Genomic DNA, 25,223 nt, shown 5'->3' on the forward strand with positions numbered 1-25,223 from the left:
ATAACCCAACCGTAGGACTCTGTAGATGAGAGCCATATTAAAACGGCTTTAAAGTGATTATGTGAGAAAGGTGTCAAATACATGTTTCCAACTTAGCAATGCTAATTTAAACCATACTCACCCTAAAACTTACGCATTTCCAAATTGTACCCGTTTAAAAAGGGATTTTTCTTTATTATCAATTTATGAACGCAGAGACAACAACAAATCAATACTGAAAATGAAATAATTTTGTTCATAAATGAAAGCCAACTGCATTCCAAAATATATTTATTTTTAAAAACTAAATGAAATGGATTTTACTGAACTAATTATCCACAGATTTAAACAATTTTAAAGTCAATGATTAGATACCCCCAGTATTATTAAATTTTTTATAAAATATTGTAGTGTCACAATTTTAAAGCCTGCTTTATGTCTAAATAGGTGAAAGATTAAATGCGGCAAATGTTCCGATGTTATAAATAAATCCTAATGCAAGTGAAATTAATGGCAGTCTCATCTACATATGTTATAAGTCAACTGGTTGCCAAATTTTATTTAATTCGTTTGATGTGATTCAAATGAAACGATTTATTTCAGATATTAATTTGCTTGAAATACGTTCAAGTTCCTAGCAAAAATGGAGGAAGTATTTAATCAAAAAAATGAAATGCCAATTCTTCAAAGCGCTTTAAATCGAAATGCAGAGAGGCCCAACTTTACTTATTTTTGCTAGCTCATTAGAAAAATTGACATACTCGTACAAATGCCGGGCAAACAACAAGTCTGCAGACAAGAAAAGTGCCGAATGGCAGAAATAAAAGGAAAGCACGCGCAGGCAGCCGGAAAGGAAACTCGCATTTTCCGGGCCCTTCGCCGTCGCTTATTGATGGACCAACTCGGGGAATTGATTAAAAGGCATTGTCAGGGCTGTGGGCTTCAGCCACGTCGCAGTTCAGAACACACACGTACGCAGACGGACCTTCTATACATCCGCGTGTGTGTGCTTATGGTTCCGATATCTACGAGTATATGCAGCACGGACTTTGATCTATCCACGGGCGAACAAGAAGCAGGGCCCGAGTCGGGCCAGGAACTCGAACTCGTCTAACAATTTGAAGCAGGAACTCGAACTCGTCTAACAATTTGAAGCCTTAATCCGTTCCTCCAACAAACGGGTGGCGGGGCAAAGTCAGGCTCAATCTTAAAGAGCTCCTTGTCTACGCTTCAGTTGGCCAAGTGCAAACTGAGATTCATTCGAACTGGCACGCATATTCCTGGGCACGTGGGTGTGTGAGTGAGACGTATCTGAATGTGTGTGCATGCTGCTGTTTGTGTCCTTTTCTGGTGTCGTGTTATGGTAATTCGCATGGAGGCCGATTACACGCAACATGTGCAGGACGAAAAGCAGCTTTTCCCTGAAAACCGATCCGCTGCATTCCTTTTCCGATTCTTATGAAGAATTTATATCAAACGTAGCGCAGGTCAAGCTTTATGTTTTATGGCTTATCATCGGATTATATGCTGCTATTTATATATACGTACATATATATTTTGTATAAGTTTTTAAGGTTAGTTTAGAAGAATAATTTTGTACTAAGAAAATTCAAGAGTCCTTTGAAAAATCGAACCATTTAAGCACACAAAAGACTATTTCTTAGAAGTCCTCACTCATTAAGTACTCAAATCTATTAACAGGTTCGGGTATTTAAGGTGAATGCAGTATTGCTGTAAAATCATGGTCAGAAAGGAACCCAAAAATGTTAAAAATGTGCAGGCGAAGGGCGGCAATTGTGGCCCAGGAATCAGCTTTGTGTGTGCGGGGACAAGTACAGAGTTGGAAACGCCAGCTGGTGCTGACCAGGAGGAGGAGGAGGAAAGGAGCTTTCCCAGGAATCCCATTAACTTAAATTGCATTTGGCTAGGGTCGGATCGAGTTGTCTTTGAGCGAGCATCTGCCTTATTTGCGAGTGCTGATTTGCCACCTGGGACTTGCAGGCTGCCTGGGTGGCTAGCTGGATGGCTGGTTGGCCATAATTCAATAGTGCATCGCACCGATGCAGCTGCAATTCTATTTGCCTGGTCCACATATATTGTCGCTGACTCGATTTGATGCGCTCCCAGTTAATCAATTGATTTTACCATCGGCAACCTGGAGCAACCTGGAGCAACCTGTAGCAACCTGTTGAACTGTCGCCAGGCAACGATGTGGATGCCCCTCAATTGCTGCATCTAATTCAATATGCACTGATTCTATTGCCGATGTCTGGGTCTTATTGCATTGCCTGTTCGATGATTTGTCGAGTTTGACTTGCGAGGAATAGTAAAGTGAGCCCTTCAGGGAGCAAAAGTCGGTTTCCATCTGGGTAAACAAATGTATTCCCCATACTCCTCGGACCTAATTCGTTTTTCTTGGAATTAGAACGACTCTTTCATGACTTCGCTTCATTAAATTTTCAATTGTTGCCGCGACTTAATCAATTTTGATTGGCAAACATCGACTAATCCCTGGCACTTGCCACCCAAACATAGATATTAATGGCCTTTCTCTGTGAATCTTAATGGCCGGCCATTAGAGGCGATTACCGTGCGGTTGTTTTTGTGGTGGCTGGGTATGTGGCGCCCAACGGCGAGTGTGTGGTCACTTTTTGTGGGCTGGCCTGCAAAACGTTACAGGAAATCAATGGACCGACCGCCCAAGGGGCGTAAAATTTTATTAGCGCAAAATGATTTCATGTGCCAAATATTTGGCAAAATTGACGCCGACGATGGCCGAGCTGTCCCAAATGGCGTTGCTAATGGCGGACATTAACGGGGCGTATGCGCAATCTGCGTTGTCATGCAGGACACGCGTCGGCACTGGAATTGGCTTTAAGTGCACTTTGCCCCAAATCCCGCTACAGTGTGTGTGCTTTTGTGTGTGCATGCAGTTAATGTCCGCTTATCGATGTGCCACAATAGCGATTACGTAGCACACTTCACCGCATATTTTTGCTGGTGTCTACATTGTTCTGGATAAAATTGTCGGGGGTTATTAATTGTATTATTAGCGGAAATAATTAATGTAATCTTAAGCTTCTTTGATTCTCGAACGAAGAAATGTTAAACAACATTTATATAATTTAATTGAAAATCTTTTTAGGAATAATTGTTACTGTGACCAAATCCTTTCCCGCAACTTAATGGGCATGTTCCGATATAAAAGGTAGTTATTGTTCCTTGACAAATGTTAATCCTAGACAGGGAACATTCCTTTTCTATATTGGGGAAATTCAACGTTTTAATTTGTTATAATTTTTCACTTTCCCAGCACCTAAAGGTATCAAAAGGCTATGAAGTCTTGCGCGTGGGAAACTAGTAATGTCCCACTCTTTTCGGTTCAGTTGTCCATCGCCAAGATCTCATTTTGCGATATCATTAGCTTAAGATCGAAGAAATCCGCTTTCTTGGAGTTAATCAGCCAGTTCGCAGTATCGTATTGGTCGAAGCTAGTCGATTCAGTAGATTAGATGAAGTGCAGACTCGGAACGACACTGTTCTCATACAAGATAGTATAAGTCGACGTTTCCATGGCAATCGTCATTAAATACTGGCGAAATGGTTGGAGTTTGAGTAATCGAGCAGCTCGATCAGTGATCTCACCATAAAGTCTAGACCAGTCGGAGAAGTAGACTCCAAGAGTCTTAGTCTCAGCAGGCAGCAGCAGGGATTTATCCCATTCGTCCTACTAGCCTTTTGAATAGAAATACAGGGGCGCAACCACCTGATTATCCATTAGAGCGCTATAGAAAGTCACTAAACGGAACAATTGAACCAAATATATTATATTTTCCAGGTATTTGGTACAACAGTGACCACCGCGATTGGGTACGCGTTGCCGGACGATAGTACCCATTGTACCCTGTCAAAGGGTTGAGACCATCATCACTGCGCAAATCATCCTCCGCCAGCAGCAGCAGCATCAACAACGCCTGTCCCCCGCCGCCGCCCACGCCGCACCAAGTCAATCCCGCCAGCAGCAGCAGCACTCCGCCTCATTCCAATTCCCAGCATCCGAATCCGCATCCGCACCACCACCCACTGCCGCACCACCCACAGTACCAGAACCACCAGCACAGGCGCGGCAGCAGCTCCAGTCACACCAGCCACGCGGAAAACTCAAGCGGCTTGGCCACGAAACCGGCCATCAATTTGCTGGCCAATCATCTGCAGGCCAACTACTTTGAGTTCCCGCCCACCGCTCCTGCCCAGGCGTCGTTGCACCACAGCGGGCGCACCGCAGTCTCCACGCCGTCCCTGAACTTGCAGCACCACCACCACCAGCAGCAGCAGCAGCACCCCTGCACCACAGCCGGTGGTCAGTACAGCTCGGCAGTTGCCAGAGCGGCTGCCTCCACGGCCTGCGCGCTCCTTGCCACGTGCCACGTGTCCAGGGATCCCGATCAGGACTGCGCCCGACATCTGCAATCCCCCCTCACTCACCAGATACACCAGCCTCAGAAGCCGGAGTACCTGCAGCCGACCGCAAGCAAAATGGGGCGACGCGAGATAAAGCGCTCTAATACCAGTGGCTCCACCACCAGATCCTACGACAGCGGAAGCGGTGAGTAGTCCATGCACTGAGAAAAACCGCCAAGCACTGTGCAATTACCTGTGCTTGGACGTCGTGATCATTATAGCTGCTTGAAGGTTGTATATTACATTACAACTTATACATTGTTGTTTAGAAAGCCTTTTTCAATTCCACTCGGAGTTTTGTAAACCATTTTATGATCTTTAAGCGGTTTATATAATTCATTAATTATTTGGAATACATTATTCTATTGCATCGCCAGCTTCTAAATCATGTGCCAAACTCTACTGCCATTGTGCAGTATGCCAGCAAAAAATGGATAAAATATTCGTAAAAGAAGAAACCACAATAGTAAAAGAAAAGATAAAATAAAAAACAGATAGCTATTTCGAAAAGATATCAGTTTTAGTCAGTTTTTGGGCTCTTTCGCCTAATCACATAAATAAGTAGGGATTTTTGCTGAAAAGGCTTTAGGAAACCAAGTGCTGTGCAGTTAATTCCTGCCAAACGTAAGCCCATCATGGATGCCCTCAACAAAATACTTCAGAAACGGATCCATTCAGCTGAACACAACTCGAAAAAGGGGAGGTGGGCGTGGCACTGCGTAATCGCCTTACGTCCTGCGATTGGGGCTGAATACCACGGGAAATGACATTAGGCTGGCAAATTAACTCAGCGGAGATTTGTTGTCAAGCTGTCGCTGTCCTGCTTTGTTCCTTTATCTGGGACCTTCTTTCGAGAGGTGTTGGGGTAAAGGAGTAAAGCTGGCGATGGAAAAGAATTAAATTAGGACAGGGAAAACCTTCAGTTGCGACCATCAATTGCGCGGAAATTAGTTTCTAGACGTGCAACTGGTTACTCAGTAGTTTACAATTATTCAGGAATTTGTGCAATTTATCTTCAATTATGTGTAAAGTGATTCAGAAATTTGAATCAATTTGAAAAAATATACAAAGAACAGTCATTCCTTCGCCCTTTGAAAGACAGAAAGGTATGCGAACAATAGGTAACTTTAATTATAAATAAAAACCACCGAGTTTGGTTAGTTCAATACATTTTCTTTAATAATTTGGGCCAGCCCCACTGGCAAAGCCGACTAGAAGTTATTGATTATTTTATATGTGAGTTCCAGGACTAATCCGGGGATCCTAAGGGTGCAAATGGGGCTTTCGAATCGCGAGGCTCGTGAAGCAGGCAAATTTGCAATGCATATGTGGACACATGTGGGCACATGTGGGCACATGTGGACACAATGACATCTTCGTTCGTTTCCTAGGAGCAGGTGGAGATAATAGTAGAGATGCTTTCGCTGCAGCCGTGGTGGTGGAAACAGTCGTACTGGGAGCCAATATTTCTTTGAGAGCAGCAGAGCCTCGAGGCCCGTTGGCACTTGCTGTTTTCCTGGTAGCCGATGTCCTGGGGAAACTGGAAGGGGTCTGCAAGGGAGGCGGGATTCGAATGGCGGTCTGTGAATGGCGGACGTGGTTTTGCGGTTGCTCTGCCAGCCTTACCTTTCCTGGAGGACGGACGACGGCCTGGTATGGGTGGAGTAAACACGGGGGGTGAGAATCCGGCTAGGGGCACGAGTTCAGCTGCAATTAAGAGGCATCAGCATGTAAACCATGGGCAAAGGTGCAAGTTGGTGGGTGCTCGATGGTGTATGATTATGTTTGCGTGCACTTTCGCCAATTGGGAGCCTCTGTTTGTGAGCTCCATTAATGAACAACGCTCTGGAGTTTGGGCTTTAATGAACAACTGCAGCTGGAGCCCAAACACCGCGATATAGAATTCGTTTTTTGTGAATTAGTTGAGTTTTCTTGCGTTTGCGTATTAATTTCATTATTCTAACATTTCAAGACATTTTGATTTATTTACCACTTGTAAGAAAAGTATTTTGTTTTTCTGCAATTTAAAGTTACTAAAGCGCAAGGAACAACACTGTTTAAGAAAAAAGTTACTAAGCAAAAAATATATTACCAAAAGTAGGTACTGAAAGTACAAATAGGATGCCAATCTTTCGTGCTAAGTTAAATTCGCTTAGTCAACACATCATTCGGTTCTGTGTACGGCTACATGCATGTGCCAATTACGGAGGAACAAGATACATAATTATATCCTTCAGTGTGTTTCCAAAACAATACAGCTGCAATTGGATTTGCAGGTGTAAATTGTGTTCTGCGGCACGTTATAGACGGCCAATTAAAAGATATGGCATCAATGGCCAGTGGACTGCTGGCAGCTGGTTAATTGATATGGCTAAAGGGATTGTGTAATTGCAATTGAATTGGGAGCGGATTACATGTCTGGACACTCGATTGGCAACCAATTAAACAAACATATTCAAGTAGTAAGGGCAAACGGATCAATTTTAATTTGGTTTTTGGATGTAACGAAATGAATGCGAGAAGTGAGAGCACAACTGAAAAAATATACGTATATAGCAGTTGGAAACCAAACCCTCTGTTAGTTGTGTCCTTCACCGGTTTATGGAAGCTTTAATAAAGAGAAGAAAAACATAAAAGGATGGTACAGTCGAGTGTCCCGACTGTGAGATACCCGTTACCGTAACTACGCACCTCTAGAAATCTCCACATTACTCATAATGGTTAAAGGTAATTTGCAGGGTAGCAACATTTAAATTGGGCCTAGCACATTGACCTTTACCCATACGAGTAACGAATATATAAGCATAGCTAATCAGCATTTGGGTGCTCTTCAGTGGTAAATTTTTAAAGTTTAATTATTTATGACAGCCTTTTAGTGATACTGTTATGCATTAAGATTCGGAAAATTGTTATGAAAACATAAATGCATCTAAAATGCTAAGCCGAAAGGTGTATATTTACAAAAGCCACAACTTAATCTATGTTTAAAATAAATTAAGCTTGCGTTTGAGACAATTTGAGCAAGTCTGTGGATCAATTCAGTGCTCATTGGTAGGCGTCCAGGACCTTGGTGAGCGCACCTTGCTTCACGCCTTCATCGGCGCACGGGTTGATGTCCCAGAAGGCTCCATGGCATCCGAACTCCTCGAAGCAGTTGTACCGCACCTTCTTGTTCTCGCCCGTGCAGCAGTTGACGATCGCCCACACGCACTTGCTGACCTTGGGCTCACTTTCAGCCCCCACTGAGGGTGGGGCCGGCCTTGAATTGGGCCGGACGGTGGGAAGGCCCACAACGGGGCTCCGGGTGGGTGGAGGCCGGGGGAGAGCGTTCGCCGGTCGCCACGATGGTGCCGATGGTGCCTCTGGTGCCGACTGTGCCGACGGTGCCGACGTCACTATTCAAAAAAGTTGGTAAGAGGTCAGGTCGATTGGAAAGATAAAGCGATAGTAAGAGACAGCAAATTGATTGATTGTGGTGGTTAGCAGGCGAAGCCCTATGTTAATCACGTTTCGAATGGGTCCGGTCATTTTCAATACTTCAATATACATGAGAACCATGCTTTTAACTGATCCTTACTTAAATGATCTAAAGGTGTATAGCTCAACTTACCGAAATCGCTATCGTTCACTTGAAATACTGGACTGGGAGTAGTGGTAGACGAACGGTTGTAGATTGAGTTATCCGCATCGGCTTGATTCGAATTGTGAAATAAGTCGAATTCACCTCTAGAATTAACTGAGTCTGGTATTGGGATATTCTGTTGGACCTGATTCTTACGATTCGGGGGCCCCACAAGATGGGGCTTCTTACCCTTCACAGAATACCGAATACTGAAATGGTTTGAGGGAATAATCATGTAAGAGTTTTTCCATGCCACTGCATCTGCATTCTTCTTACTGCGAATAGGATAATGGCGGCACCCATTTCACATGGGGAATGCCGTAATACAGGAGAACTTTCTCATAACTTTCAGGGACCTCTCGTCGCTGACGACTGTGGTACTTCTTGGGATGCTTGGCCAGCCACTCTTCCTTGATGGGTTCCGCCAGTTGTGCAGCCTCAACTTTGCTGGGCGGGAGAGCCTTGAGGTCCTCCTCCAGGACGATCGGCTTGTCTGGCAGAATATCGAAAAGGATCTGGTCCTCCTTCTTTTCTGCCACTTGCTTCGCATGATGGTGGCGCGTCCGCTTGTGCTTCTTGTGGTGACTAGGACTTGTTTCGGTTTTTGTTGGATCTATACGAAAGGTAATATAATATATATTAGACATAAACTCGCAGCAATGGCAGAGTTCTTAAATATGAAACTACCAGATTGGTTTGCAATATAAGTTCCTCCACTCTTCTTACCATAATCCTCGCTGACGAAGTCCTCCTTGTACATGATAACCGGATGATCCTCCTGCATGACACCGTTCACTATTTTAACCTTATGGATCTGCCAAAAGGGAGATTGTTAGGAACGCCGGATTGGATTTCACGCTCGACCCGAACACAAACCTCCACATTGTCGGCATCGGGCGGAATGATGGCCAAGTCGCCCTCGTCCTCTGTCGAAGGACGACCGGTGGTCCGGGCCACCAGGCAGAGCAGCAGGACAAACAAGAGAGCCGGAAGTCTGCGGCTGGTGCTGCCACTGGACAGCGAAGTTCGATTCATCTCCTTCGGTTGGCTGGCGGGTCTGCAATTGGCAGCCAGCAAAGATTGTGCATTAGTTCAACTTTGTTCCTGCAGTTCAATCTCAATTTTGTACTTGGCTACTCCCCCCGTCCCCAAAAAACACAAAAACATTCCCCTGAAACCCAAAACTCAAACACACATCAGGCAGGACAACCGCCGTTGGCAAAGTTTTCAAGTTGTAAATTTTGTTGCGGTATCGTTTTGGCTTCAGGCTTCTGGCATCGGGATCAGGATCTGGTTTGGCTTGGTTTGCCCCGGCGTGGTTTTGGGGTTTGTTTTAAATTAGACATCAAGTTGAGTTCAATTTTTCTTGGCTTTTGCTCCGTTCTGCTCTGCGGCAAACTTTTGAATTACTTTCGTTGGCTTTCTGTTTTGCTTTTTATCCCCCACTCGCCATCCCGATTCTTTATTTTATTTTATTTCATTTTGTTCTATTTCTTTTTATATTTAATTTATTTTTTCTCGGGCACTTCGGAGCTGCCAGTCGTAACCCAATGAGGTCCTGTTCCCTGAGCGTTTTCAAGCGGAAAAACTTGTTCGACACCGCACACAATGGCTAAGCACTCTAGCCTTTTAATATTCCAAAGCCCACTATTCCTGTGCTATTCCTCTTGCTCAAACTAACCGGCTGCTTAATCGATACAAATTCTTTTCCTCTACTTCCGATTGTGTTCTTACACTTTGAATGTTGGAATCTGACTGCAGCAAATGTCTAAATGTGCTTTTCTATAAGTGGAATAATACAGCACAGATGGCGTTTTCAATATCGATGTCTCATTTTCTCAGCTGCGATAAGTGAATGCCTTCAATTTGGCAAACAAGATATCACCGAGCTTCTACGTCATAACTAAAATGACAATACGAATTCTTAAGAATTGTTATAAAAAATAACGTTATTTCACCATAATTTCCCTGACAGCTGTGCTATTTTCAGAGTGCAGTGTTCAAAAACCATTTGAATCATTGGTACACATTGTAGTTGTTGACTTTTTAGTATTAAATGTTCGTTTTGCTATTCTTGGCTTATGAAACTTTCTTATCAAAGTAAGCATTTTGTTGATTCCTATTTCCCTTTTGGTGGCTGGCTCGTCGGATCATTTTCTTTATTAACTAGAACATTTGAAACAGTCTTCCCCGCTAACAAGACAACCAATTAGAGAAGAAAAAGCATTGCCTTACCAGCTGGGGAGAAAACCTGAAACCGTAGGAATCCATCTAGTGGATATTGGAGGGAAACGAAGTGGCGTGGAAAGACGGATGATTTATAGGCTATGCTGGATCATAAATCATCCGAACCAGCCATCAAACTCAACATTCCGCATGAAAATCGGATTTTTAAGTTGTTTATGTGTAATTGAAAATTTCTTTACGTGCAAATTTAATTTGCACGTAATAATTACCAAACTGTTTGCATATTTTGCCCCAACAATTTTGCGGTGACTGCTTAACTCTAATTTGTTGTGAATCAGAGGGAGAACACCAGGGGCAGCTCCAATGCGAATAAACCAAAATAAAAATGGCAAAATGCATTTCCCTCTTCCGGCAGCAGCTGTTGCTCATAAAAGTATGCTAACTGATTCGGCGATGCAACTCCACACACACTGTGCATATCCCCAACTCACACACACACAGCCAATTTTATCGAAATCCTGGGCAATGGGGTGCTGAGCCACACAAGTAACCCTGTTTACTGAAGCTTAAAATATTGGGTCAGGACACGACCGGCAAGAGCAGAAGAGCCTGAACAGCACTAAAACTCGATTCCCAAATTTGTGAATAGCCAACGGAAATTGTAAGTTTGTTGGGGAATAGCCACCCCCATTTGTTGCTACAACAACGGCAATTCGAGCGTGCCACAAGTGGCCGATGTATAAATGAGCATGGAAAACAAGCTGGCGAAAAAGAGAAACGAAAGCGGGGGGTGCTGCATCATACATATGAATATGAAAATAGGAAAATAACAGCACCAAGCTCACATGATGCTTTCCTCTTTACTGTCCATAGAATTCCTTTTAAATATTCAATTTAAATATATCACTGACAGTGGGAACGATACCAAAAAGTTCGCACCTAATTGGTTTTCTGTGAAATATTCTATATTCAGTTTGGATGTTGGATGTTTTTTACAATGACCGCAATTTTCGGACATTGACAGCTTGTCGACTTTCGTATTATTTTCAGTTTTTTTAGCTCTCAGTAATCCAATTTGCTGGGCTATATGTTGGCTACTTTTTAGCAGCCCTGCCTAATTGGATTTAGTTGATGCGATGAAAAGGGGAATAGCCCATCAAAGTTTCGGTAAACAAACACCGCTGACAAGCCGGAAAATCAGCTCGACCATTATGAATGAAATGCCATATGAAATACAACGCTTTTAATTAAGCCAAAACCCAACGGTGCATTATTCATAGCACGATTGCTGTCCACCGACAATTTCAATAATTATATGCAAAGTCCTTGCAGCTCTCACCTCAGCGCACAGTCGGTGGCACTGCAGCGACCATTTGCAGCGCCTCACAAAGGCAAACTTAATTTGAAGAGCATGTGCCACAATAAAGTCCTTTCCCGAATCCTGCCACCCACATCGACACCAGTGGCACCTTGTTCCATATACGGTCCCTTTTCAGCAGGCCACACATAAAGCCGAACGTCGATTACCACTCATTAGAAAGTTATCGGCACCGGGGCAACGGGGCGAATGCAATTTAACCTACGGCCAGCTGGAGCCCAGCTGAACCCGGACGAACTGTGACCTGGGCCGGAACTCGGAGCCGCTGCCCCATTGTCGCACCGGCCATTGTGGCCCCGAAAAGATGATGTGGGCAGCCAAGTGTGGCACACCTCCTGCTCCGGTCGCCAACAAACTGCCAACGAGGTCGATTACACTGGCCAACAGCACGAAAAAATTTAAGGCAAGCGTCGAAAATATTTCGAGTGCTTTCAAGCCAATCGATTATCTCAATATTTAGAATACTCCTATGTTAAAGTACTAAGTAAACAGAAAATAAATGAAAACAAGTTCTAGAAAATCGCTATCACCGTCAACTCTTAGTAAAACGTAAAGGTTTTTATTTCTAAAAGTGTTATTACTTTGCAGCCCATTTAAATGCGATTTCAAAAATCTAAAGTGCAAAACGAAAATATGTATTCATAGATGCAAACATACTTGTTTTCCGAATACCTCAAAACATCTTTTTATTATGCCTTAAACACAAAAATAAATTTTTATGGACTCGTAAAAGTAATTTAATGATAACCAATCTCTATGAAAAAATCAATTTGCTCGGACAAGGAAAGGCCCAAAGTTTTAGTGCCCAGTGTCGCCGAAGCAACATGTTCCGTGGCCTCCTCCCTTAGATACTTTGTTTTCCTGGACAGTAACTGCATAGCGGGCAAAGCCATAAAGTGGCGCGGAGAATCGGATTTCGTTAGTTTTTTATTTATTCGAATAAAAAAAAAGATAAAGATAGGGTATACTTGAGCGGTGGGGCTGCGCAAACATCCGTAAATGTTCGATCGGAGCCAGGGCTGCTAATTGATATGGAAATTTGGTTGCTGGCCCCGGGCGAGCAAGCACAAACTCATCAAAGTCGGAAAACTCATTGCAGATGCGATTAAAGGCAAACACAGTGGGGAAAACATGCAGCGAGGTAAGAAGATGCTTCCATCGGGACTGGCCTCGTGCCATATTGAATCGACTGTTGGCTCTGACCTAAAAATACGCAATAAACTGCTTGGTGTTTTTTCTTGGTACGCTCATCATGACGCCGATGCTGATGATCAGCAAAAAATTGTGAGTACATCCCCCTCTCCAAATATGATTATTAAGTTTTTTAATACTTTTTGTGCGTACCGAGTGTTTGCGGTTCGCCCTAATGGTATTTTCTTCGGAAGAATTCGCTCATAAATTGTTTATGCCAGAGCAACACGTGGCAACACGATGGCGTTAGATGTGGTTGCCTTTGTTCCTCCTAATTGGCTTAGAGCATGACATCGCCACAGAGGCGAAGACAGAGCTATCCTGGGCATTTCCCCAGCTCCATTCAAGTGTCAAAGTGTCACACATCACGGCGAGTCACGTAGATGCAACGGCAACAGAATGCAAATGCCGTCAGGTGGTGGCATCCACATGAAACCAATCCAATTCGAAGCATACTGCATAATTGTGATGTGATGTTCCGGTCGATGTGCGATCAATGTAGGTCACTCCTGCTGTGCGAATGCAAGGGTGACTGTAATTAAGGTTGCACCGACCACATGGCGAATGCGTAATGCGATTTGGCCGCTCAATGGTGCGTACACGTAACATGGCCCTGGCCTGCTGTCGCCTGCCTTTTTCGTCCTCTGTTTTTTGTCTTCCCCGCCAAACTTTTGTTTCGGTGTTTTTGTTATTAAATGCACACAAAAAACACCACCATTGTTGCCGTTTGTGATTGTGATCTGACTGGAAGCCCTGCAGGCCGACGACATCCAACTTTTCTTATTATTGTTTAAAATGAAATTTATGCGGCACGCACACTCGCAGACTCACAGAGCAAAGTGGGGCATCATCAACCAGTGGAAAACAATGCAAGTGGAAAATGTTTTTCCACATTGCTGTCATGTTTTGTTGCTCATTCCGGGTCGAAATGTAGGCAGTACATTGCATTGCAATGCGTTTGCATAAAACATCTGGCCGAGATGAAGGAAAATAGGCACTATTTGCCAAATAAGGCACATTTCAGTGATCAGTTGCATAGAGAAATGTGCTTTGGCTCCACCTTTGGCCCGAGTCAAGTGACTTGTGTGGGCTGACCGATGTCGGTGGACATCGAAACTTGCTTATCAAGCTAGCTACTAGCTACCAGCTAGCTCTTTTAACATCCATCAGGGACGTCGGCGCACAAAGGATGGCCAGTGCAGCATGTAACCCAGCTGTCATTGGGCTTTGTCCTGTATGTTCTGGTTGGTCCTAGCTGATGGCAACAAACGGGCACAGTAACGAGGGAAACAAAAACAGACTGGCTGACACATGCATGGGAACTTAACTTCATTCCAGATGCCCGACATTCGAGATTTGCCATGTGACAGCGGCACGAGCCGCAAACGAAAATAGCGAAAATTACGGGCAAAAGTAGGAGGTAGGAGGTAGGAGGTAGGATGAAGAGGGGTGGGTGGGTGGCGTTTGGGTGGCCAGGAAAACAATATCAACATGTTAAAAGCACAACAAGTGCCAGTCTGCCAAGCACTAGGTAGTTGTGGTCTGGAAGAGCTGGTGCTCCACAACCACTTGAAGTGCCGCCAAAGTTGATGGCACTTTGTGAGCAACCACTTGCCTACTTGGCTACTTGGCTACTCAGCTACTTGGGTGCAGTTCTAATTGCAAAAGTTGGGCAAAGCCGAAGCCCAAGCCAGCGAAATTATATGCACTTTGCCAGCGGGATCCGAATGTCTTGGCCAAGAGGAAGTGGCAAGAACATAAATATCCTTGCCGCGGCAAAGTGTGGTGGATGGAATGGTAAATGTCAGTGGCAGGCTGTCGTTATGAAGTATGACTGAAGACGGCGATTATCAGCCCAGGTATTTCCCTTGCCTCCCCATCCTCTGCTAAGCCCGGCCAATTCGCTTAATTGTTATGTCAACGCCTGGCCCACGCGGCGTATGATAAATGCCCCTCAGTAAGCAGCTGTGCTTACAGCTACTTACTAGGGAGTATTCATTGTCCCGGCGACATCGCCCTCAGCACTCTGAGGGTCCTGCAGCCGGATCGGCTCAACTGTCATCCGGCAAATCGCCGTTTTTATTCTGCGTGCTTTGCATTTGTTGCTCGGATTAAAGACAACAAGCAGATTCGCGAATGCTGTGGGCTCTTACTGAGTTTTATGTAATACTTTTGGTGAGCGAAAACTTTGGAGAATACACTTTTATAGCTTCCTGTAGATTGTTTAACTTACATACTATGATTCATAAATCTTATGCCTACACCTTTGCAGTGAAATATTTCTCTCCTTTTAATTATATATTTCGGATTGTTTTCTTACTATATTAGGTAGAGCGAATGAAAACGTTGGTTTAAATTGCCTGTGCATATACCAAATCATGCATATACAAAAATCATTTTGATATTGATATATGACTTCCATGCAAATGAAAATGCGTTTCTTTCAATTTATACCTTTCAGGCCAATGAGTACATATGAACATAACTCATTGATAAATTTCAAGCTGGACTTATGTGTTTTGGATGGACCTGACCTCTCTCTAACAGTGGGGCAAACCTAATAATGTCCTTTGCTGAATGCTGAATGCTGAATGGCAGGATGTTGGTCTAACTGTCGACCGAGCGGGCAACGCACAATTGACAGCTAAATTGTCTGTCAATTTGTCTCGCTGGCTGGATGCGTTATCCTGTCTATTCCGCGTGAGTGTGAGTGCGTGTGTGCGAGTGTGTGTGTTGCGGCCATTGTTTAGTTTGGCCAGAGCTGACAGATTGCCATTATGGTGGCCGTTGTTGCTGTTACTCACTGTTGGTTATGGTAACTACTTATTGCTGATGCTGCACGCTTCCGCATTTGTGCGGCTGCTAAACTGCGGCTTTAATTCGACTCCCTGGCAGTCTGTCCCTTGTCACTCCTCGTATGGCTATGACCCTCAATATATTTGTTTAGCCCGCTGCTCGTTATCCGAGCACATTTTTCGTCGCTGCTCCGAATGCCAAAGTTCAAACGGTGGCTCAACGGCCCAAGAAAATGGGATCCTATCCCGTCCCATCCTGATTCCGTCTTCCTGTCTCCGATTTTGAGGTCCCATGTGAGCCTTGCGAGAACTTCGCTTCGTTTGCTCCGCATTTGTTTGTGTATTTGGGCACACGTCTATTTGTGTTGCCTGTCGGGCCTACTATACATACTGCCAAGGACAAGGACGAATCCGAAGGATTTGCAGCCTCCTCACATGTGAGTTGTGTGTGTGTGGGGCTCTTTGAGATGCTTGTGTTTGCCCAACTGCGGCGAGGGTGGCAGTTTCTTGAATAATGCAAAATAGTAGCATCAAATAACGGCACCAAAAGTGACTTAAAGTTTTAATGAAAATGCCAGGCTCAGGCAAACATCCCCTTCGCCTCTTTCCTGCCATTGCTGCCCATAACTCTCCTTCATTAAATTTTAAGTGGCTCTATAGCAATGCGCCGTAGTGCATATTAAATGTTTCCATAAAATAGCCGGCTCGGATTTTTCCACCGTTAAACCTGGAAATTTTCAAATATTAATTGAATTCGACGCTTCAATTCAATTTAACAGCAAGTAAATTGGCATTTTGAGCAGAAACTTTAGCTGTCATTTGGGTCCCTGAAATTATGGCCAAATCTAAGTCCCCAACTCGACCGGAAATATCCTGGAGTTGTGGCTGCTCATTGATTGAGCCACTTAGGTGGCCCACAAAACTCAGTTAGTATCTGTGGATTCCTATGAGAGACGCATAAACCGAAAGTCCAATGACCACAAACTTTTACCAAGATGTGGTCCAACCTGGTCACTTGGCCGAAACCAAAAGGGTGGCTTAAAATCAACTTAACTTGAGGTTTCCATGGTTATAATTCACAGGTGGAACCAACCTATTTACCTTTCGAGCAAGAACATTGCTCATCTCGTATTGCCTCATGCGGTTTACTTTCTTGGAAAATATTTACACAGCTTTGGCATTTCTAATTTCCCATTCATCCGTTCATCAGATCTGTGCCGACAATAAACAGTGATCTGTGCTCCATTTGAGGTGGCATTTGTCAACCACGATAATGGTGACTAATCCCAGGGATTAGCCATCCATATGACGCCTCCATGAAAATGCAGTTTGCAGCTTACAGTTTGCCTATACTCAAAATTCAGGGGCATGCTGCACGATTTCAATAAATCAGGGGCGTGTCGAAATGTTCGAAATGTTCGACTCTTCGATGATTGATGGGGGTGTTGGCAGGGGCGTGCCCCCGACAACCGCCCCCAAATTCGGTCAATTAGTCAAACCCGATGCGTTTGCGATGCGAAGCTAGTCCTTGCCATCCCGAACTAATTAAAACACGCTGAGCAAACTCGTTGGTTTCTGGGATGGGGACTGCGATGGGGCTTGGGTTTCGAACTTCGTAAGTCGGGTTAGGGGTTTTTGGGAGTGCTGGTAATCAGCACGTGCCACCGGGATTAGCGAGGTCGAGACGTTTAGTTTGTGTTATTGATGGTCGGGGTCGAGCCACGCCCTTTGCATACGAATTCGTGTCCGGCGTCGGAAGGTCAGCGGTAATCGAGTGTGACAAACAATTCGAATATTTGCAGGTAAATACAAACATACATATGAAGCGTGGCCAAAAATCGGCAAATACCGCAAGCTCGCAAATGAATCATTCGTATTTCAACTTAATTTAGTGTGATTAGCCATCAGGATTCCCAGTGCAGACAATGGCATATGGTAATTGCGATGAGCTCGGGTGGCAAGAATGATTGGGAGAGAGTCAGCCAGAGCCATTGTTCATGGGCTTTATATACGTACTAATGATCTCATCCCCGTGACATATAACCATCTAAGCCACTGAGCATGACCAAATACTCAGTGAACTTTTCTTGAGCTCCGAGACTCTGAACCCATTTATAATTACAATGTCTGTGTGATCTAATGATTTCTCATTAGTTAGCGGATATATAAATCGCTATCTAGATCTAAATGGCACACGCTGTGTGCACTTATTCCGGTTTTTATTAACTCATCAGTGGTTTTACGCCTTCAAAATGACTTAATAATTATACAATTAAAAGCCAGCTTCTTGAAAAGATGAAGCTTAATTAAACAACCAATGACAAATGTTTATGCGGTTTGCTAAAGTAAAACTAGCTCATAACATTAAATAACATTTTAATTTGTTAGCGTATTTGGACTTCGGAGTCGGTTAGCTCAACCACTCATTTTAGTCGATAGAGCTTTAACTCAACACCTATTCAACCTAAAACCATTAATTTGTCGTTTTAATTATACGAATTTGCTGAAATGCTTCGATCAAATTACACTTAGACACGATGGAAGCTAGAATTTTAGTTGAAGACTTTCCTAGGTGCTCGAAATTTCCTGGTATTTGAGTGAAAACTAAAGGCCGTTGACAGGTAGAGCGATGATTAGCGTAAATGAGAAAAACAGATATGGGCGAATAAATGGGCTATGCAAATAATAGGGCTGGTTTTGAATTCGATTACGTCAGAGTTTCGGTTACGTACTGTATGCAAATATAACTTCTAACGAGTTCGCAGTGCATAAAACGAGGAATTTCCTGGCTCCCGTATCTCTGAAAAACGTGATTTCACTCACTTACAACTGCGTAAGTGAGTAAGAGGAGTGACAAACCACAAGGGTCGTGGGAAATATAGTATGTGATCACCCAACCTCAATTCTCGACGCGTGCCTGTGGCTTTGGGCTTAGAGACATTTAATATAAGCCAAGCCGGACTGGCCGGCAAATTGTTGGCTCGTGCAACATGCAATTAAACGGTGGCCGGTGCCTTAACATATATTATATTATTATTCTTATATTTCTTTATAAATAGCACTTGCGTTCGGGAAAAAGGCCACGATGAGCCATAGGCAAGTTATAAAGACTCAAGATTCATGACTTGTGTTTGAGCAATGAGTAATATCATTGGAAGCCCAGGTATCTTGGAAATCCCAAAGTCTTCGAGTGATAAGGGTAAGACGACGTCAACAAGTCGCTAAGAGAGAACATTTTAACAGAATATGAATAAAGCGGAGTGGATTCAGCAATTAAATACGGATCAAATAAAAATATAGCGCAAACCAAAGCCGGGGTTCTCCTACATAAAAACGCTTGAACTTGGGGCACATACACAATACAAATGTAGACACGTGAAGAGGTTAATTATGTGAGAACCGAAATGTATCTTACAGATACTTTTAGCTCCAATGAAGACAATGAGCGGCACGACGACACGTTTCGTTTACTGTTGGTGAAATTATGTGCTTTTAGTCTCAGTCTCGTTCTCAAAAAAGCAGCAAAAGCCCAAAGACAAACAGCATATTTGTGCCCAGACCCCCGCACCAAAAAGCTTACATATGTTGGCGTTTTTTATATTTCATTTTGTTTGCTTTGTGTTTTGTCAAATTAGCAAAAACTGGTTTACGCAGGTACTCTGTTTAGCTGGAAGCCCGAGGAAGAGCAACGTTGGGGAACTTTGGGGCCGAGAAGACAAACAAAAGCCGTTTTGCTCATTAGCCGTCTCTCCTCCGCCCGGCAGTCAAACAAACTGTGGGTTGTCGTTTTCACTGATATCAGTGGGTTGGGTGGGAAGGTCGAATGAGTTTCTAGCCCTACCACCCTACAACCCCGCCACCCAGCCACCAACCCACTAACCCACCAACCCACCGCCTCACTTTATCTACCGAATAAGTAAAACTGATGTAGTACATCACCAGGTATGAACTGTTGTTAGTTCAGTCGACCAGCCAGTCAAACAGAGCAAGCGGCTTACTTATGAAGGGTCCTCAGCCTCGAGATATGGAAAGATCTGGGACAGATCCAGTTTGCATCCGCACAGTCTGAGAAACGAGTTTAACTGGCTAAAAGATGTGTTTCCCCACCTAAACGGCTGTTCTGATCAATGGCAATAGCCAGAGATACAATCGTGATACGAATAAAAACGTTTCACTATAATTGTTGAAGGCTCTGCACATTACCATGCTAGCTCGGTACTTCGTACTGCAGTACTTCTTCAATTAAGATTGATTGTTACTAACATGTAAACGACCATAAGCCATTTGCCAATTACATTAAAATATAGATATATAAATTTAAAAAAAACCTCAATAAAATTTATTGAAAACAAGAGAGAATGCTATAGTCGAGTTCCCCGACTATCTGATACCCGTTACTCAGCTAGTGGAAGTGCGAAATTTCAACACTTGCTGCTTTTGGCGGTTTGTGGGCGTGGAAAAAAATGTTTGTGCAAATCCAGAGAAATTTACAAGACTAATAAAAACATTAAAAAATACCAAAACATTTTATAAAAGTGTGGGCGTGGCAGTTTTGGACGGTTGGTGGGCGTTAGAGTGGGCGTGCAAAAAGTTGTATTGCAATTCCATAGAAATTTACAAGACTAATACAAAAATGCAAAAATAGCAGAACGTTTTGCCAAAGTGTGGGCGTGGCAGGTTTGAGTGTTGGAGGGGGCGTGGCAGAATTTGGATACAATTTAGCTCTGCGTCTATGTCTCTGGGATCTGCATGCTTATCTCAACTTTCAAGCCGTTATAGTTCCTGGGATCGAGGCGTTCATACGGACGGACAGACAGACGGACGGACAGACGGACATGGCCAGATCGACTTGGCTATTGATCCTGATCAAGAACATATGTACTTTATATGGTCGGAAACGCTTCCTTCTGCCTGTTATATACTATTCAATTACATTCTGTATAATCACAAAATGTTATCCATTTTGAATTTAATATAACGAAACTACCATGTATTTAATATGACTGTCGTCAAGGAAATATATAACATTCCTTCACAAATGTCAACAACGAATTTCAAAATTTTATTATGAGATTGACACATGTTTTTCCCCAAGCGTTTTTAAAATAATCTCTGTTTCAACATATGAGTGGTGTTATCAAGAAAAAAACATTTATATTCACACTTTATTAAGCAAGCATGTATCAGAAGAGACGGGCAATAAGAAACACCATAAATGTTATCTTTTATTTTTTTTTTAAATTAGATATTTTGCAAGCCGGCAATAACGGAAGGTGAAGAAACAGATAGCAAAGTACTGAACAAAATCGGTCCAAAGACGAGCGGAGGAGTGGGATAAATAACACAAGCACGAATTAATTGCGATTTTTCAGAAATTGCTGCACTGGCAAAAAGCACAAGCCGAGCAAAAGGCCAACTGGTCGGTCGAGAGCGAGTCGATAAACATTGGCTCAGTAAGGCGTACTGATAAACCAATCATGAGGCAAACACTCATAAAGCTCATGCCCCGCCGATAGTTTCGATCGCGCAAATGGACAAACACATATGCTGCGATCTCGAGATTCAGCTGAATAGCTTCCAAATATTTCCAAATTTCCCACTGGGCTGCACAGAGTGTTTCTCTCCATTTCTCTTAGTTTCAGCTTTTAGCACATGTATTTTCAGTTCAATTTGCATTCTGTTTATTCTAAAGTTATTTCGGCGCGATGTGTGTACTTGTATCTCTACATATACCAGTGTATGCGTTATACATATATATTTCGTTTGTTATTTTTCCTTTCTTTGATTTTATAGTATCTTTTGCTCACTTTTATTTGTTTTTTCTTTTTGAATTTTTTGTTTTGCTTTTGTTTTTGATGTATTTTTTCGCGGATCGCGACACAGCAGTGTTTACCGCCAGATTTTTGACTTTGCACTGATGATATTCCGCTTGGTATACGACTATATGTATAAACTTCGAGCCGAGCAGAAATTTAATAAGCAAATAAGAGCGAACAAGCTGTGCTCTTTGCCACTCTCTTAAGACAACAATACATCCAGTGTAATACCAGACCCAGACCAGTTATTTATATTACTGGGGGATTGCTCAGAGTCTCTGCAAGTGGATACGTCACGATCTAAGTTAGCGGCCAAAGTCCTTGACCGCAGTAATTCCAGCGGCAATTAGAGTTTTCCAGACACCCACAATGCGGGCTCTTTATGCCGGAATTATGAATCACGGTGCTACAGTACAAACTGACAGCGCACTTTCCGCATAAGGGAACGCCTCTGTCTGAATCCACAGATGGCCGGGTTTCCAATTAGAATGTGCATCCAAATAGATAGATGCATCGCCGACTAATTCGCCGGGTTTCAAGTCACCACCAGAATCTGCCATCACCGAGCCCCTTCTAAAGGCACGACATAAACACAAATATGAATCGGGGGACTGGGATATGTCACGTTTTGCATGACTTTACGGACGCAGAAACGGACTGACAATGACGAATGCTAATTGCACTTTTCGCCATCTCAACGAAATGCCCATTAAACGACTCTCAATAGAGGCTGGAGTTTTCCCATTTGTTGTCATTATGGGCGTCGTGAAAATGTAGACCCATCGAGCAATAAAAACCGAAATGCCAATGAACACTTTCATGTTTTGTTCTAATGAAAATTCTGAAAGAGGTTTTATGCTGCCATTGGAACTAAACAAATTTGCGAATTTTGTCGTCACCTAAAATTGTTCATTAAAAGGCTGGGATTCTTTTTGATGGCCATTTGTACCACAATTTGTATACACAAACTATGAATTTATCCTGTTCAATAAACTACTATTTACTAGACCTATACTAGACCTTTTATTTAATTTATAAATTAAAAATAAAAAATAATACACATATTAAATATCGATGAATTTCATGGATCAAATTATTTTTAATTAAATACCAAGATTAAGTTTTGTATAATCTACATTGTAGAAAGTAATATAAATGATACTAATAAAACTTATACAGCCTTATAAAATTATTACTTTTACAATTAAGGAGATAACTCAAACTTTAAATAATAATAACAAATAAAATAAAAATAAATTAACAAAGTTAACAAAATTCTACGCATACTGTAGATGTAGATATTACTTGAGTATAAGAGATCTAAAAAGCGACGCAAACAAATCGAACGTGAGACAGCCAAATTGTGATAGTGGCCGTGGTGCTGTGGTTAGCGCGTTTCACTTGCGGCACCACATAGTATTTTCGTCGTGGGTTCGATTCCCGCCAAAGTGTGAAAGGGAGAAAAAAAAAGTATTATAAATCTATTTTTAATGAAATAAATAGTCTGCTTCAATGCGATTTCATCATGGCATAATAGTTTGACTTTCCCATAGCCGAACAATTTCCGCATGAATCGCAGATTAATAAAGGGTTAATGCGCGTGTCTACTGAAATTCCGATTAATGAATAACAGTGTTTCGTGCAATTTCCGTACAATTAAACTACTTTACTACATATTCTGTTTTATCGTTTAATTTATATTTTTTGCCATCTAGCAACCACAAACTTCGTGGGCAAATTCACGCAGAGTGTGCGCCGAATCGTGCAGGATGTGAAGGACGAGGGGGCGCCCAGTGGAATGACGCGGGACGAGGTGATCGAGACGAACGAGCGCCTGCGATCCTTGCGCCTTCGCCTGGAGGAGTCCTACGAGACCGCCAAGAAAGCCCTGATCAACCTCATGAACAAGTACGGCGACTCGAAGAGCCAACGCAACATATTCCAACGCTATCCCATGCTCAAGCTGATGATTAAGGTCAGTAAAATGTGTGTCTTCGAATCATAAGTTAAGTCATAAGTTAACTTTTGTGCACATATAATTTTAAGTAGCATATTCACCGTACTGCATTTAGGAGAGCTTTGACGAAGCGACATTCGTTCGCATTTACTGATGAATAGCTGTGAGGCGATAATAAATCAAACAATCTTTCTTTTGTGCTGATAGGAACTAGATTAATTATATATAAATTCAAAGTCTGTGGAAATTCCGCAGGTTGGGCTTTTTTAAAATAGATTGGCATCATCCGATTCAAAAGCATTTATTAAAGACATAACGACCTTGGTTCACGCAGTTACATATATAGATTAAATCATTCCGCCCACAGGAAGTTATCCGCCTGGAGACCCAGTACTGGACTCTGGTGGACATCCCGCGGCAGGAGAAGCAGGAGACAGTGCCCTCCTACGTGATGCGGGCCTGCTCGATCATGGAGAAGACCCAGAAGTCCGGCGAGGGAGTAAAGACCTCCGCCCGCCTGGCAGAGGAGGCGGCTGAGCGGCGGGAGCGGATGGAGCGATTGGAACGTAAGTGAAGTCAGACCCCTGTCCAATGATTAAAGTCACATATTTAAGATACATGCACTCGCAGATATGACAACGGCCCAAATCGAACACGAGAATACGCAGCTAATAAACGACTTGTACCGCTTGCTGAAAAAGTACTTGGGACTGCGACACCTCATACGTGTGTTGAAGGTGAGTGGCATCCGGTGAAAAGTTCACGTTGTATTTTAACCCGCATCTGAGCCCGCAGGAAGAGTACGGCAGCTCAAAGATGTATCCGATATTTCCACGCTACACAATGCTGAAGGACATGATAAAGGGCATCATGCACGATCCGGACTACATGGAGGTGTGCCACGAGACACTGGCCAACGCCAACTGAGCCGAGGGCACCGGAAATGGCAGGCGTCGCATGAGTGTCATTTGAGAGGGCCCAAAAACTAATAGCAATACCAATACAAGCAGCAGCATACACGGACGCAGGACCCAGGATTAGAGTCCTGCGAAATGTGTATGCATATGTGCTGAATTCGCATGCGAATTTTCAAGTGATTCCGGAGTGATTTAGAGTTTTCCGAACAGCTTATTCGAAACTACTCCGCCAGTGGAGCGGATTCCTTAAACCTCTTTCGGCCCTTCTTTTAGCCAACACTCAAAGGCAAGCCAAGACAAACTAATCAACTAACTAACCAACTACTAACTAAACCCAGACCACACCACCCACCACCCACCACCAACTAAACAAGGAACTATTTACACGACATTATCAGATACAAACACTTCGGCACTGAAGTGCCAGCAAACAAACTAAAAGGCATTTATTTTAATGAACTTTTGAGATGAATACAGTGTTATACCTACAAAAATACAAAATAGATACACAAGATATTTACTGATAAAATAGTAAACAAAGCGCTCAAAGACGATGAACAAAAATCAAATCGAGAATCAAACCAAACTTTGTGTAATTTGTATGTACCACTTACAACAAACTGAGTCTAGTATTATACACATAAATATAGAGCAAGGCATATGGAATATATACATACATTTGTGAACTAACCAAAGATACTCTAAAGCAGATGACTAATGACAAATTGATAACCGTTTGATTTGGCATGACTTTGCCACTTCTTTGAGTTTGTTTTAGGTAAAGTACTGGTCGATAGCCGTTAGCTGAATATATTATACTTATTACCAAAGTGTATCAAATTGTATTGAGTAAACACCACGCCTAGATGTTAGTTAGACAATATTAGGGAAATATTCCCAATCGGTGTGAGCAACTACTC

General features: G+C 43.0%; 2 protein-coding genes across 3 annotated transcripts; one reads left to right on the forward strand and one right to left on the reverse strand.

The window, feature by feature from the left end:
• Nucleotides 1-2,802: 2,802 nt before the first annotated feature.
• On the forward strand, nucleotides 2,803-24,402 carry LOC122620973. Its single transcript, XM_043798674.1, has 6 exons — nucleotides 2,803-2,890; nucleotides 3,893-4,585; nucleotides 23,145-23,404; nucleotides 23,754-23,952; nucleotides 24,017-24,123; nucleotides 24,182-24,402. The coding sequence occupies exons 1-6, from the start codon at nucleotides 2,803-2,805 to the stop codon at nucleotides 24,311-24,313; spliced, it is 1,479 nt and encodes a 492-aa protein (XP_043654609.1). The 3' UTR covers nucleotides 24,314-24,402.
• LOC122620974 lies at nucleotides 5,598-21,521 on the reverse strand. Of its 2 annotated transcripts, XM_043798675.1 has the most exons (8): nucleotides 21,421-21,521; nucleotides 8,939-9,119; nucleotides 8,789-8,876; nucleotides 8,339-8,675; nucleotides 8,051-8,271; nucleotides 7,521-7,835; nucleotides 6,067-6,147; nucleotides 5,598-5,991 (listed from the first exon to the last, which is right to left on the reverse strand). In XM_043798675.1, the coding sequence occupies exons 2-8, from the start codon at nucleotides 9,095-9,097 to the stop codon at nucleotides 5,828-5,830; spliced, it is 1,365 nt and encodes a 454-aa protein (XP_043654610.1). In that variant the 5' UTR covers nucleotides 9,098-9,119; nucleotides 21,421-21,521; the 3' UTR covers nucleotides 5,598-5,827. The 2 variants fall into 2 exon arrangements, with proteins under 2 accessions (XP_043654610.1, XP_043654611.1); XM_043798676.1 differs by lacking the exon at nucleotides 7,521-7,835.
• Nucleotides 24,403-25,223: the final 821 nt, after the last annotated feature.

The sequence above is a fragment of the Drosophila teissieri genome, chromosome 3R (genome assembly GCF_016746235.2).
Source record: "Drosophila teissieri strain GT53w chromosome 3R, Prin_Dtei_1.1, whole genome shotgun sequence".
Lineage (NCBI taxonomy): Eukaryota > Metazoa > Arthropoda > Insecta > Diptera > Drosophilidae > Drosophila > Drosophila teissieri.

Coding starts and splice junctions, on each gene's coding strand:
- LOC122620973 (XM_043798674.1), top strand. CDS start 2,803: ATGCGCAATCTGCGTTGTCATGCAGGACACGCGTCGGCACTGGAATTG. Junction 4,586..23,144: donor ATCCTACGACAGCGGAAGCG/GTGAGTAGTCCA, acceptor TTTGCCATCTAG/CAACCACAAACTTCGTGGGC. Junction 24,124..24,181: donor ACCTCATACGTGTGTTGAAG/GTGAGTGGCATC, acceptor CTGAGCCCGCAG/GAAGAGTACGGCAGCTCAAA.
- LOC122620974 (XM_043798675.1), bottom strand. CDS start 9,097: ATGAATCGAACTTCGCTGTCCAGTGGCAGCACCAGCCGCAGACTTCCG. Junction 7,836..8,050: donor AGTGAACGATAGCGATTTCG/GTAAGTTGAGCT, acceptor TTTTTTGAATAG/TGACGTCGGCACCGTCGGCA. Junction 6,148..7,520: donor CGATGAAGGCGTGAAGCAAG/GTGCGCTCACCA, acceptor TCTTAATTGCAG/CTGAACTCGTGCCCCTAGCC.